General features: G+C 44.1%; 1 protein-coding gene and 1 long non-coding RNA gene across 3 annotated transcripts in view; both read right to left on the bottom strand.

Moving 5' to 3' along the window:
* The window catches only part of LOC144805555 (uncharacterized), a 32,858-nt gene extending 19,460 nt beyond the window's left edge, over positions 1-13,398 (bottom strand). The window contains exon 1 of the long non-coding RNA XR_013605541.1: positions 13,218-13,398. This is a non-coding gene — a long non-coding RNA (uncharacterized LOC144805555). The remainder of the gene's footprint in view (positions 1-13,217) is intronic.
* LOC144805548 (uncharacterized) lies at positions 1,388-4,543 on the bottom strand. 2 transcript variants are annotated; one of them, XM_078672079.1, is made up of 2 exons: positions 3,769-4,543; positions 1,388-3,690 (listed from the first exon to the last, which is right to left on the bottom strand). In XM_078672079.1, the coding sequence occupies exons 1-2, from the start codon at positions 3,900-3,902 to the stop codon at positions 1,728-1,730; spliced, it is 2,097 nt and encodes a 698-aa protein (XP_078528205.1). In that variant the 5' UTR covers positions 3,903-4,543; the 3' UTR covers positions 1,388-1,727. The 2 variants fall into 2 exon arrangements, with proteins under 2 accessions (XP_078528205.1, XP_078528204.1); XM_078672078.1 differs by having other exon boundaries at positions 1,388-4,543.
* Positions 13,399-14,426: the final 1,028 nt, after the last annotated feature.

The following is a 14,426-nucleotide window of genomic DNA, read 5'->3' as shown; positions in this document are numbered from 1 at the left end:
GACACAGGCCTCTGAGTGTTTGTTTGTGTGAGTGGCGCAAGAGAGAGACAGAGAACTTGACAAAATTAGCCCTTCTATTGCTTAATACATTGTAAATGTGAAACACTTTGGGGCTTAGGGGCTGGATAAGGAATAACGTCAGGAAACAAGCGCAAATTAAAAGCAAATTTTATTTATTCACTGAAAACTGTTTAAAAATGTAATTTCCAAGTTCCACATATCTGTTTAAAAATATTTACACTTTCAGTCATTTCCGAGTTTAGTTACAAACTAAAAGTGGGAAAAACACATGATGTATAAAAACTGAAACCAAAAACGTACTTTTACATTATTTTATGTTTCTTATCTTTTGTTTTTAAAACAGGCCGTCAACCTTTCACGTGAACATTATTATAAGGGCCTGATATCACTTCTTGTGATGTCACTACATGTGACGTCTCTGTGATTTGCATATGATAATGGGCTCCTTCACTATTTTCCTTACTTGTGCCCTGTTTATTGGCATGACATGGGTCTATAGGTGTTAAAAATAAACATATCAATTCACAGGTGTTCAGCCCGTTTCTCTGGTGATGTCACACTTTGGCATGTATTCGGCTGCTTCTTCTATTTTTAGGTGAGTACAAATAACGTGCTGTTCCCCCTCCTTCCATTTCTCTCTTTTTCTCCCCCTTTCTTTGTCTCTCTCGCTCTCTTTATCTCTCCCCCTCTCTATCTCCCACACCCTCCTGTTAGCTTTAGCTTCATGAATGTCACTGCCACTTCTGGCATTCATATGACAAATCCTTCAGAACATTTGAGAACAAGGAACAATCAGTGTGGAAGACGAGTTGCTGGGAGTGCAACTGATTGTCCTGAGACATATATGCTTTTGATGTGGGATTTCGCTATTTCACCACATCGCCAAGTCGGAGAGGCACTTAGTAATAAGGCGCGAGGCACGACCGATAACAGTGTGTAAAAGATGCACCAAACGTTACTTAAAAACAAGGTATGTGCTCTTTTATATCTCAAAATAGGTTATTTCTTGAACACCTGTGCTTCGCTTTAGTTCATTACATATACTGCAGTAGCATTTGTTAATAGTAATACATGCATTTTACCAATGAAGCTTCCATCTCCAGAGCCCTGACAACATGTCCACTCTGGGTGTGTTGGGTTTATAGGTTTTATCACTAATCCGATAAGTTAGCTGAAGATACCGCTGTTAGTCCCAGTATTGTTCAGTGTTGCTTTTACAGGTAGTGTGGTCAGGTGCGATTGAATTTTTTTCTTTGTATCTCTTCTTCACCAAATAAAAATCAACAATGTTTCTTTTAATCCACATTGTGCTTGTCTCCAACTGTGTATCCTGGTACATCATGTCACTTTGCTATGTGCACGGAAGTGAACAATCACTGGAAACAAACACTTTTATAATTCTGCAAATACTGTTATCTGGTTTTCTTCTTTACTGCTATTCAGGTCTTCTATCATTGGTATTTCAATGTCATACATAATTTGAATTTGATCTTTTTCCGTAATTCATTCCTCTCACAATAACTGCACTGTTCTGCTCTTGTCTATGTCCTTAGATGGGTCAATATTATTTTTGATGTTCTTAAATTCTTTCCAGAATCTCTGCATCTCTAGGATTATTTCCATGTGAGTTAAATGAAGGAGTGTATTCACTGAGGGCAGTGTGGGATCGAAAATTGACAAAAGCCCTTCTCACTTTCAGTGCCCTTCTATGTTTTCCCCCTGTGTGTTCGCTGATGACTTTGTAGCTCTGATCGTCGACTAAAGCTCTTCCCACAGTCATTGCACTCGAGTGGCTTTCCCCCTGTGTGCGTTTGTTGATGTTTTCGTAGGGTTGATAACTGACTAAAGCTCTTCAAACATTCACAGCAATCATATAGTTTTTCCCCTGTGTGTGTTCGCTGATGTCTTTGTAGGTGTGATAACTGACTAAAGCACTTTGCACATTCACTGCACTTGAATGGTTTTTCCCCTGTGTGTGTTCGCTGATGGCTTTGAAGGTATGATAACCAACTAAAGCACTTTGCACATTCACTGCACTTGAATGGTTTTTTCCCTGTGTGTGTTCGCTGATGGCTTTGAAGGTGTGATAACCAACTAAAGCACTTTGCACATTCACTGCACTTGAATGGTTTTCCCCCTGTGTGTGTTCGCTGATGTCTTTGAAGATGTGATAACCGATTAAAGCACTTTGGACATTCACTGCACTTGAATGGTTTTCCCCCTGTGTGTGTTCGATTATGACATTGAAGGCTTGATAACTGACTAAAGCACTTTGCACATTCACTGCACTTGAATGGTTTTTCCCCTGTGTGTGTTCGATTATGACGTTGAAGGTGTGATAACTGACTAAAGCACTTTGCACATTCACTGCACTTGAATGGTTTTTCTCCTGTGTGAGTTCGCTGATGATCCTTTAATGCTGTAGAGAAGCGAAAACTACTGTCACATTCAGTACAATTATAGGGTTTTTCCCCTGTGTGTATTCGCTGATGTCTTTGTAGTCCTGATAATTGACTAAAGCTCTCCCCACATTCACTGCACTTGAATGGTTTTTCTCCTGTGTGAGTTCGCTGATGATCCTTTAATGCTGTAGAGAATCGAAAACTACTGTCACATTCACTACAATGATAGGGTTTTTCCCCTGTGTGTGTTCGCTGATGTCTTTGAAGGTTTGATAACCAACTAAAGCTCTTCCTACATTCACTGCACTTGAATGGTTTTTCCCCTGTGTGTGTTTGCTGATGACTTTGGAGGTTTGATAACTTACTAAAGCACTTTGCACATTTACTGCACTTGAATGGTTTTTCCCCTCGGTGTATTCGCTGATGTGTTTGAAGGCTTGATAACTGATTAAAGCACTTAGCACATTCACTGCACTTGAATGGCTTTTCCCCTGTGTGTGTTCGCTGGTGTCTTTGTAGTTCTGATAACCTACTAAAGCTCTTGACACATTCACTGCACTTGAATGGTTTTTGTCCTGTGTGTGTTCGCTGATGATCCTTTAATGCTGTAGAGCAGCGAAAACTACTGTCACATTCACTACAATGATAGGGTTTTTCCCCTGTGTGTGTTCGCTGATGTCTTTGAAGGTTTGATAACCAACTAAAGCTCTTCCCACATTCACTGCACTTGAATGGTTTTTCCCCTGTGTGTGTTCGCTGATGTCTTTGAAGGTGTGATAACTGACTAAAGCACTTCCCACATTCACTGCACTTGAATGGGTTTTCCCCTGTGTGTGTTCGCTGGTGTCTTTGTAGTTCTGATAACCTACTAAAGCACTTCCCACATTCACTGCACTTGAATGGTTTTTCCCCTGTGTGTGTTCGCTGATGACTTTGAAGGTTTGATAACCAATTAAAGCTCTTCCCACATTCACTGCACTTGAATGGTTTTTCCCCTGTGTGTGTTCGCTGATGACTTTGTAGCACTGATAATCGACTAAAGGTCTTCCCACATTCATTGCACTTGAATGGTTTTTCCCCTGTGTGTGTTCGCTGATGACTTTGAAGGTTTGATAACCAATTAAAGCTCTTCCCACATTCACTGCACTTGAATGGTTTTTCCCCTGTGTGTGTTCGCTGATGACTTTGTAGCACTGATAATCGACTAAAGGTCTTCCCACATTCATTGCACTTGAATGGCTTTTCCCCTGTGTGTGTTCGCTGATGACTTTGGAGGTTTGATAACCTACTAAACCTCTTGACACATTCACTGCACTTGAATGGTTTTTGTCCCATGTACGTGTGCTGATGAAGCTTGCGTAGTGATGTCAAACTAAAGCTCTCGCTGCATGTGTATGATTCTTCCTTCTTGGTTAGTGTCTGTGGGTCGGGTATATATTTGTCTACATCCCATGATTGCATTTCCTGATGGGCCGACATGGCTTATAAAGCACTTGTGTTTTTCTCACACACTTTAAATGTGTGCTGTATTTTCCATGTTTGTTCTGTTTTAACAATAAAATGCGATAGCCACCAAATATTTGCCACACTCCTAATACGTAGAAGGTGTCTTTGTAGGTAATTGTGCCTTTAGATTGGATTATGGCTATGCACGCTTGAGGGTAAAGATGTATCTTCCTTCTGACCGGTGCAAATAGGGACAGTCTGTTGTATTGTAGATAGAAGAACTCCTCTTTCCTTTACCCGACAGTTGTCTGGCTCCGCTCTGTTGTGCTCTTCTCTGGTTACTGTGGTTTGTCCAGAAAGAGTTTACAATTCTCCTAGAGCACGGAATGATGGCTTGTCATCACTTTATTAAATAGAGCACTGCGGTAATCACATCATACCGATCCCAGGATCAAAGCTGGTGTTGGACACTTGTTTATACAGGAGGCGGTTTGTTATTGTTGTTGCCTTTATTTTCCTACGGTCATTTCTCCGTCTTGTGGCGTGAAGGTGCACAGCTTAGACTCTTACAATCACTGAACTGCCCTTGATGCTTCATCCGGGATCTGTCAGTTTGTGTGCAGGTTCCCCTGTCGCCGACTGCGCTGATGACTTCCTGAATACCGTAGCTCATTTATTCTGCTATTATTGAAGATTTTCAGCATTCGCTTCATTATTGATGGTCATTTCACACATTCAAGGCTTGTTTTCTGTTGGATGTAAAGATATTTAAAATTACTAAATTGAAACATAATGGAAGGAGAATTCACAATGTTTAACTGTTTGTAAACGACACTCCACACAATGCAGCGCAGCCCTCCCCCTGCGAGGCTATGCTGCGTGGCGCGACAGGAAGGGAACAGGCAGGGGCGTAGCTAGAGCTTGTGGCGCCCGGGGCCCGGGGGGGGGGAAGGACGGTGAGCACTTGAAAGATGTCCGAGAGACACGTAGTATTGCTGCTAATAGTTACCTCGATCATGCAAGTTACATGCACATACATGTATGGCAAACATAGCAAACGAAGTTGGATCTACAAGCATTTCATGAATTCTCTGGTCTCTCATCAGCAGGCTCCGTTTTTGAGTTTGAAAAAATATTGGCAGCCAAAGCTGGAATCTGGTCAGTTTTGCTTTTACCGAAAATCTCACACTACTCTGTTGCACCCCAATTTTAACATGTGTCTTTTCAAATATTGTCAGTGTGTTGCAACTATTACGCTTCTGATTACTTTAATTAAACATGTCTAAGTGTTTAATCCCTATTGCACAGCGCAACTGAAATTCTTACATTGTTAATTTTATTTAATCGACAACTCCCAATTTTAGTTTGTATAGATTGTTAATGTATTAAGAGGAAAGTATACAGGAAACGTCATATTTTGGAGTAAACTATTAAATGCGACAAAACAATCTGCTTTTCTAGTTTGTCTATATCCGTGTTTGGAACAAGTTCAAGCACGTAATAGTTCTTCAGATGACCCAAATTACCTGATGGCACTTGAACATATCCTTTAAGAAAGTGCACGCTTTTGTCTTGCTGGATAAACTTGGCGTGTCAGACAATGAAGGTTGATAATGTAAGTGCCGTTCAGTGCTGCTTACGTCACGTATTGTGACTCGGCAGGGTTCTTATTGCTGATCTTTTGCTCTGTTTAACCCCTTAACCTGCCGACCATCCAAATCCCTGTGGGGAACCCCCTTCTGTTTCTCTGCTTACGTCATCGTCCTGAAAAGAATGAAATTACTGCATAAGCGCTACCTCATTACCACAGGGTTATTTTCCACATACATTTAATGCCACTTTTTATCTTGCTACCAATATTTTTTTGCATGCATGATGTCAGTTGCACCACCTGTTACTGTCACCGACTTAGTCGACTAAATCACTCACTTACTTTTACAGTTCTTGGAGGACTCTCTCTCTGCTGCAGCCCAGTTCTTCCAGGCTGCGCCTGCTGATGTGGGCCCCTCGTCCTGGGCGGCCCTCAGGCGCCACGCTGGCCTGGCTGGCCTGGCTGGCCTGGCTGGCCACCCTGTTGACTTAGCCCGCCAGCTGCCTGCAGTATCTGTTTTGCGCCATGATAATCGACGGATGATTGCATCGTGTCGGGAGGCTGTGCCATTGAGAGAGAGACTCACTTGAGTCTCGTGCAGCACATAGCCTCAGATTCCCCCGCTGCCGCTTGCCTACTTCCTCTCTCTCCCTCCAGACGTCACGTGACCTCAGACGCACTCTACCCCAGCACGGCCGTGGCACTGGAGGCCCGTTGCGGCCGCCTTAATAATTTATGGGACACTGTGTTCCTTCTTTAGTTCCAGTGAATCGTTCCCAAGAATCCCAAATACATTTTAAAGGCCGCCTCAGCGCAACGGGCCTCCAGTGCCGCGGGACGGCTGCCGCCTCAAAAATGGTGTCGCCTGGGGCGGAGCGCCCACCTCACCCCCCCTAGCTACGCGAGTGGGAACAGGAGAGCACCATATTTTCAGAGATATGGCTCTCTCCTTTCCTTTCCCTTGCGCCGGCACTGATTACAGAAGGCCTGCGCCATGCACACACCTTAGCACCAGAGCACTAGCGTGTGTGTGTCTGTGAGTCCAGCATGGGTTTTGTACAGGAAGGACACCCTTCCTGTACAAAATACTACACGACACGAGGGAAAGCTTTTACCATTTTGTATACGTGTTGTACAGTGCAGCACACATGCAAAGTCAGAAAAGGAAGAAGAAATGAAAGCATTTCTCCTTCCTTGCACCTAGTTATCTGGTTGCACGGGAACGCCCATGCACCAACCTTGGCAGACCCCCATGGCACAAAGTAATGCCAAACAATGCTATGTCACATTACTTTAACGTTATTTCCAGCGCTAAACAAGTTTAGCGCTGGAAAGTAAATTAGGAAAAAAGATTTTGCGCCATTTTGTGCCTCTTTTGTGACGTAAACACAGTGCAAAATCTTAGTAAATCTCCCCCTTCTTCTTTATCACTTTTGAAACTTAGCAAGGAATATTTCATCATACACAGATATTTAACTAAAAGTTCATTTGATCACGTGACATCTTATTAATGTCTGAAAAGGAGGTGATTTACCAATGTTTACAGAGTAACTGAGCAAAGTAACTCACGGGGCACCCAAGTGCTAGAGGCATAGCTTAAGATAGACGCATATGGTCAAGATTTCATTTAAACAACAGTAGATTTTAGAAAAAGAGATGGATCAGGCTGGGCTGTAAAATTTCCAGTAACTCTTTTTACGAAGTATACAACAAAAGTAACTCCATTTACACACTTTTTCTCATTCTTTCCTATTCACTTAAGATCATCTCAAATACCAACTCCTGTCTTTACTCGCTGTTCATAAGTCACCTTTGACACTTTCAACAGCTCCTTGGTTCAAGCATTTCTGGTTTCTTCTAACCTGGAAGATTGGAACATTATTGTGAGTTGAGGGGGTTTCCTATCGCCATAACATCTGTCCATCTCCCTGAAACTAGTGCCGCTTACAGAGCCTGGTTCTGGCCCTGGAAGACAACTTTAAAAAGCAAGTCTTTAGTTCTTCCTAAAGTAGATAAAGTCTGTAAGATGCAGCTCCTTCCGGGGCTTTTGTGTAAAACAGAGCGAGGGGTTCAATGTAAGGCCCGTCCTTTACATTATAAGCGCAGATAAGGCAAACAAACGTTGATTCATATAATTTAATATTCAACAATATCAGTCATTTAGTACTTATAGAAAATCCATCACAACCAATAATTTACCTTACGTATCCCCGCATCAGATGTGTGCATATTACTCTTTTTTCCCCCTTTTCCAACATTACATGGCATCTGGCATGATGTTGTCCGTTTGGGGCCCTGGATGCCACTTTGTGAATGGATGGGCCTTTGGAAGATCGGAAGGAGGTGTCAGTTATCCACCGGTGATGCAGCATTTCTACCTTTCCATATTTGCCATCTTCTAGTTTATCTCATTTCCTGTCCTTCGGCCCCCCTACTGCCCTCTGGCTGCACACTCACTCTGTGGGGTTCATCAGAAGTCTGATAATGACCTGATAGTCACAAGGCCATGGATCTCACTTCTTCTACAACACTTATTGCAGACATAGGGCCTAGTTAGGAGTTTGTCCAACAGATTATTGCCTGAAAACTAGGGGTGGTAGAAGAATTCCGCTCTGCCGGGGGAGCTTGCGAAGTTTTGCCGACAGGTGCCGAGTTCCAAAAAACTCCACAAAGTGATGCAGAACTGAGTTTTTTTCACAAGCGGTTCACCAACGGTAAGGTGGCGAGCGCTTGTGAGAATATATTATGCGCAAGACCTCCTCCTGGTGAGACTTCTAATTTAGGGAGGTCGCGACCACTTGAGTGTAGAAATCTGCCATTCTCGTTGATGAAGCTGCCACTCAATTAGAATGTCAATTCGAGCGGCAGAAAGCAGCAGCGCCCTCTGGTGTGACGCGTAGTGCCGTTCATGCTGATTTTACAATGCAGGACAAACTCCTGGCACGAAAGATCAGTGAGAACAGCGCAATTTAACAAACTCTGCCACTTGTGGAAGTCCGCAGAGTGTGAAGTTTCGTGGAGTTCTGCAGAGTAAAACTCTGTGAACTATTCCAAGGCCTAATCAAAACGTGACATATATCCTGTCTGCTTTATTATGATTGCCACAGGATGTAATGCATTTTTAATGGGACGGGCAGGATACCTGTCACATTTGTGATGGAATAAACCATCCCCTGAAATCTAAATCAGGCCTTTGATGTACATTGTGTCCAGTGTGGCTAGCTGGGCTTGAAGGGTCTAGTGGTTTGTGGATCTCTCACTGCTTTGAGGTCACCGCCAGGCAGAACTTCTGTCAGCAGCGCCTTGTGCAGATCTTCCTTCCAGGCAGAACTTCTGTCAGCTGCGCCTTATGCAGATCTTCCTTCCAGGCAGGACTTCTGTCAGCTGTGCCTTATGCAGATCTTCCTTCCAGACAGGACTTCTGTCAGCTGTGCCTTGTGCAGATCTTCCTTCCAGGGTGGACTTATGTCAGCTGTGCCTTGTACAGATCTTCCTTCCAGGGTGGACCTCTCTCAGCTGTGCCTTGTACAGATCTTCCTTCCAGGGTGGACTTCTGTCAGCTGTGCCTTGTACAGATCTTCCTTCCAGGGTGGACCTCTCTCAGCTGTGCCTTGTGCATATCTTCCTTCCAGAGTGGACTTCTGCCAGCTGTGCCTTGTGCAGATCTTCCTTCCAGGGTGGACCTCTCTCAGCTGAGCCTTGTACAGATCTTCCTTCCAGGGTGGACTTCTGTCAGCTGTGCCTTGTACAGATCTTCCTTCCAGGGTGGACTTCTGTCAGCTGTGCCTTATGCAGATCTTCCTTCCAGACAGGACTTCTGTCAGCTGTGCCTTGTGCAGATCTTCCTTCCAGGGTGGACTTATGTCAGCTGTGCCTTGTACAGATCTTCCTTCCAGGGTGGACCTCTCTCAGCTGTGCCTTGTGCATATCTTCCTTCCAGAGTGGACTACTGTCAGCTGTGCCTTGTGCAGATCTTCCTTCCAGGCAGGACTTCTGTCAGCTGTGCCTTGTACAGATCTTCCTTCCAGGGTGGACTTCTGTCAGCTGTGCCTTGTACAGATCTTCCTTCCAGGCAGGACTTCTGTCAGCTGTGCCTTGTACAGATCTTCCTTCCAGGGTGGACCTCTCTCAGCTGAGCCTTGTACAGATCTTCCTTCCAGGGTGGACTTCTGTCAGCTGTGCCTTGTACAGATCTTCCTTCCAGGGTGGACTTCTGTCAGCTGCGCCTTGTACAGATCTTCCTTCCAGGGTGGACTTCTGCCAGCTGTGCCTTGTGTAGATCTTCCTGCCAGGCTGGACTTCTGTCAGCTGTGCCTTGTGCAGATCTTCCTTCCAGGCAGGGGCTTGTGTCAGCTGTGCCTTGCGTAGATCTGCTTTCCAGACAAGGGCTTCTTTCCTCAATGATCAGTTCAAAGGTTGGGAGAGGTAGAACTGTTCTAGGTCATCTTCTTTATTGCAGTTCTACTGGTCATGCCACAGAGCTCGAGCTCTGAGATGAATGAGAGTCTGGATTTTATGAGCTCCGTAGAGCATTGAGACAGTCCTACTGCATACAGCACACACTACAAGACTCCAGAAGTCAACACTACAAGTGCTGCTCCAAGGTTTAATTCAACCACTGTATCTGAACATCCCATGCAGGAAGCTTTTCAAAACTAGAGGTACCTGGGATTTCTCTCAGTGGCGGCTGGTGACATTTGAAAGTGGTGAGGCATAAAACAATTGTTGTACTTCACTGTGGCGAGCGAGCGAGACTGAACCACCTACGGAGGGTGCAAATGGTGCATTTTCAAGCAAATTTGAGAGTGTAATCCCACTATTCGGACTCCTACCTCATATTCGTCATTCCTACTGACGCCCTGCACCAAAACACGGACAGACAACACCTACCCTAAATTAAGATAAGGCCTTCCACTACTACCACACGCTACACAGAGACAGATCCCACATACTACATCACAACAAGTGATACCCGTAGAGTCCATGCTCAATGGCTTCCAGCGTGCATAGACAAGCATGGGGGCAAATTCAAAGACAGAGCCATATCGAACAGAAGAAAATATTTTAAAAACATGATTTTAAAAAAACGAGGCCTGCTAGTTCCCGTTCACTCAGCTTATAGATGAGCCTCGGTGTGAGAAAACAAAATCCTAGCCAATGAATGAAAAGTTTTTCTGATGAATTGGTGTTATTCCCGACGTCATTGCGAGGCAGTTGAATACATCTACCACTCGAAAGAAGTTAATAATTAATGAACTAAGAACTGCTTAAACAATTGCAGACAAAGGTTGTTTCTGGTATGGTAACGCCTGTCACAATGCAGCCCCGATTTAAAAAAATTAACTCTTCACAGTTTGTACAACACAATAGCAGATGAAAATGATTTAATAAAACAAACACTTATGATTATTATGTACGTACGCAGCCTGTGGTGTGATTCTTTAACACGCAGCCAGCTCCGATAGTAGTCTGTTGAAAGAAGGGCAAATGCCAAGAGTAATGAGGTAGCTAGGTTAAAAAAAACAACTAAGGGCCAGATGTAGGTAGCCTAATACCGGTCGGTAATGGCCAAAATTACAGAATTTCGGCCGTTACCGACCGGTATTAGGCTTTTCAGATGTAGGGGCCTAATTTAAGAATTCGATAATTTACCGAATCGGTAATTTAAGGAATCTGTAAATTACCGAATTCTTAAATACCGATTCGCTAAATTACCGAGACCTTAATGTAGGGAGCACTCAAATGAGTACTTTTCCCATTTTAGGATTTGTTATTTACCACCAACTACAAGTTGGTGGTAAATATCAAAAACCCCAAAAGAAGCAATTTTTTTCAAATTATTACAGTGCCATGTGGCAGACATACATGCCCTTAGGGCATGTAGGTGTGCCACATATGCACCCATACACTATTTAGGGGTGCAACAGGGTGTCAAAGTTTTTTTTCAAATTATTACAGTGCCATGTGGCAGACATACATGCCCTTAGGGCATGTAGGTGTGCCACATATGCACCCATACACTATTTAGGGGTGCAACAGGGTGTCAAAGTGACACCCTGCCACCCTTCAATGTGTTCCCCCTTTTACCGAATCGGTATTATATTTACCAAATCTTACTGATCCGGTAATACTTACCGAATGAATACCTACATCCCATTTACCGATTCTAAAATACCGAATCTGTAAAATTCGGTATTTTAGAATCGGTAAATCTGGATTACCTACATCTGGCCCTAAGTCTTGAACTGACCCACCCACTGGCACTTTGCACGAGATGGGGAGTGAAAAACTGCTTTCGTACATTCCCTGCTGCGACTACACCTAAAAACAGCCAAGATAAAAGTGGCCTGACCCCATGGTTATGTGTCCCTCTTCGGGAAGCCCCGCAGAGGACTTCTGGTGCCTCTGCAGCCTCTGTGAATGAGAGTTTAGCCACACAGCTTGTTAGCAGGAAAAGAATAATAAAGTTCACTATCGTAAAGATTAAGGACGGAGCCACACATAACAGGCAGTGAGAGTGTGACATGCCTCCTGCTTGTCTGGCATCTGGTCGACGACACTGCAGGGAAGACAATCCGTGGTTCACAGATACGGCCCTGGCAGGGTGGACTGGAGGACGGGTCATTTAGATCGTTTTCCCAAGCAGGGGAGGCTATTAAGATATTATCAACATAAAACACGGCAGCATCTTTGAAACGGCAGATAATATATTGTGTCGGGAGAGATGCCGATTTCCAAGCAGGAACACAAGCAGCTCGGCGGGAAGCAGAAAACAGGCAGAGAGTTCTTGCAGGCAAGGCCAGGCACTTCAGCGCTCAACCCTCCAATGACTCCTGAAAAGCCTGTCATCAGATTGGAATAGTGTTCACAGGACACAACAGATCAGTAAATATGCACATGCTATGTATATTGTCTTCAAGTTTGATTTGTTTTGCTCTGTTTTACAGTGAAGAGACTGCGGGATTTAGGATGCTAACGGTAATCCACAGTTGAGAGCTTAGTAAAGAACGTTGTTGATGCAGATAACTGCACTAGACGTTGATACAACCGTATTGTCTACCCTGGGTGGGCGGCTTTATGTGCACCGTGTTTGAGTCTCACAGACTATCTTTATTAACCAATACTCCACTTGGGAAAACGCCATCTTCTTTTTATTCCAGTGTCTTTTTCAGCTCAACTGTTACGTGGCTATGCGGTTATGAAAGTTCCTGAATAGTTAGCAAAGACACAAGCCCAGGGATGTAACAAAGGCACCCACATCACCCGCAGCCCCCTCAGTACTGTACTCACGCCGGAGAGCTCCGGATTAAACCTAAAGGGGTGCCCCTCTGTGAACCTTGCCCCTTCAACTTTCGTTACGCCACTGCACAAGCCTTCTCTACAAAATGCTTCGGAGGATAAGGTACGCTGGAAAACCGTGATAGCATCTTGCTTGTTAACAGAGAACGCTTTTGGTTTTGTCAGCCTGAGAAACGATGGTGACACTATACGTAAGAACCGTGGCATATTAATACGCAAATTCATGCAAACAGTGCTACCATGCACTGTCAATCAAAGAAGACCCCTGCTGTTGATATATAGCCAATTGTTTTCAATGATAGGGTTCCATAATTTTAGGAAGATGAAGCATTTATGGTGGGAACGTTTAATCGGGTCCCATGTGGTCATGTAAACCAAAGCGGCCGGCAAAGCGGGTGAGTTCACGCCGGGGGGGGTAATCTATCAGTATCTTATCTATATAAAATAAAAAAACGTACCTGCTTCCTCCAGGACCACATCACGCGCCTCCGCCTCAGCCCCTGCTTGCTCCGGAGTCCTGGCGCCCTTTTAGGCAGCCTCCTTCTTCCTTCTCCCCTAATCCAATCACAACGCTTTGTGATTGGTTAGGCGCAGAGGAGAGCGCCCCGGCAGGGCCATTTTCTCTATGTAGGCTGCATGCAACCTAAAAAAAAGGTCAACACTAGCTACAGTATGATTGCAGATACTAAAAAGGTAACATCTGATAGCACAGTAAGCCTTTACACGTTCTACCTTTTTGCAAATAAAGCGCGACTGATCTTATACTCTCTGCAGCCCATCCAATAATTTGTGTAGCGTATTTTATATTTTGTTTAATTCTTTCTTTAAACTATTGGCTTTCCTATTCAAAGTGCTGTCTTTCACAGGCAGGGATGTCCTAGAACTGTAAATATACAAGTCACTATTCCCTAGTGTACCAACCAGGATTCAAATTAGCGACCCTCCAGTTTGAGACGAAGACATCAGAAATTATAACACTAAGCAATTGCCCACTTCATACAGAATAGTTTAACTTGCATTTACTCTTCATTTTAGATGTGTATATTATATTACAATTCCTCCCACTCCGCCCTGATTGGTAGGACCCTCGTCCAGCTCAAAGTTCTGCTGCAGTATATTGTGGCTTTAGAAATGAAGGCTAACATAAATAAATGTAAATATCAGAGGCCAATTGTTTTAGGGGAAGACAACAATATAGACTGGCTGAGCCCTGCTTGGTCACCCTTTCCCCCACCTCGGCCAAAGCCCATGCACCATTGCTTTGAGAAATGGAGCTGCAAGTGACTCTGGTATCCTGATTTCATTTTGGCCTCAGCAGGCAGAAGATACTTTGTGCGCACTGCATGACTAGGCCCAAAATTGACCCGAAGACCCTTAGCCTGGCTCTGGGGATGTTGACAGACACTACAACCACTCTGTTGATGGGGCAAAGACTATGATCTGTGTCCCTGGCTATGTACAGTGAGTAGTGGTAGCAGTGTACCATGTTCTTAGAGGTCACCAGCTGAACTGGTCAGTTTACTTGTCAGAGGGCAGCTGCGATGCTTACAGGGCACTGGGTAAAGTTCCATTCACGTGTCATGACCAGACCATGCATTGGCATCCCCGTTTGAATTTCGAGACATGTCTTTATAATATAAGGTAGCAGGGCTCTATATTGTTTCAAA

Source organism: Lissotriton helveticus, assembly GCF_964261635.1.
Source record: "Lissotriton helveticus chromosome 1_1 unlocalized genomic scaffold, aLisHel1.1 SUPER_1_unloc_14, whole genome shotgun sequence".
In the NCBI taxonomy this organism is placed as follows: domain Eukaryota; kingdom Metazoa; phylum Chordata; class Amphibia; order Caudata; family Salamandridae; genus Lissotriton; species Lissotriton helveticus.
Note: the sequence above shows the minus strand (reverse complement) of the source record. Positions and strands in the feature narration are given on the sequence as shown.

Excerpts from the sequence above, each read along its gene's own strand:
- LOC144805548 (XM_078672078.1), bottom strand. The coding sequence starts at position 3,902 with ATGTCGGCCCATCAGGAAATGCAATCATGGGATGTAGACAAATATATA.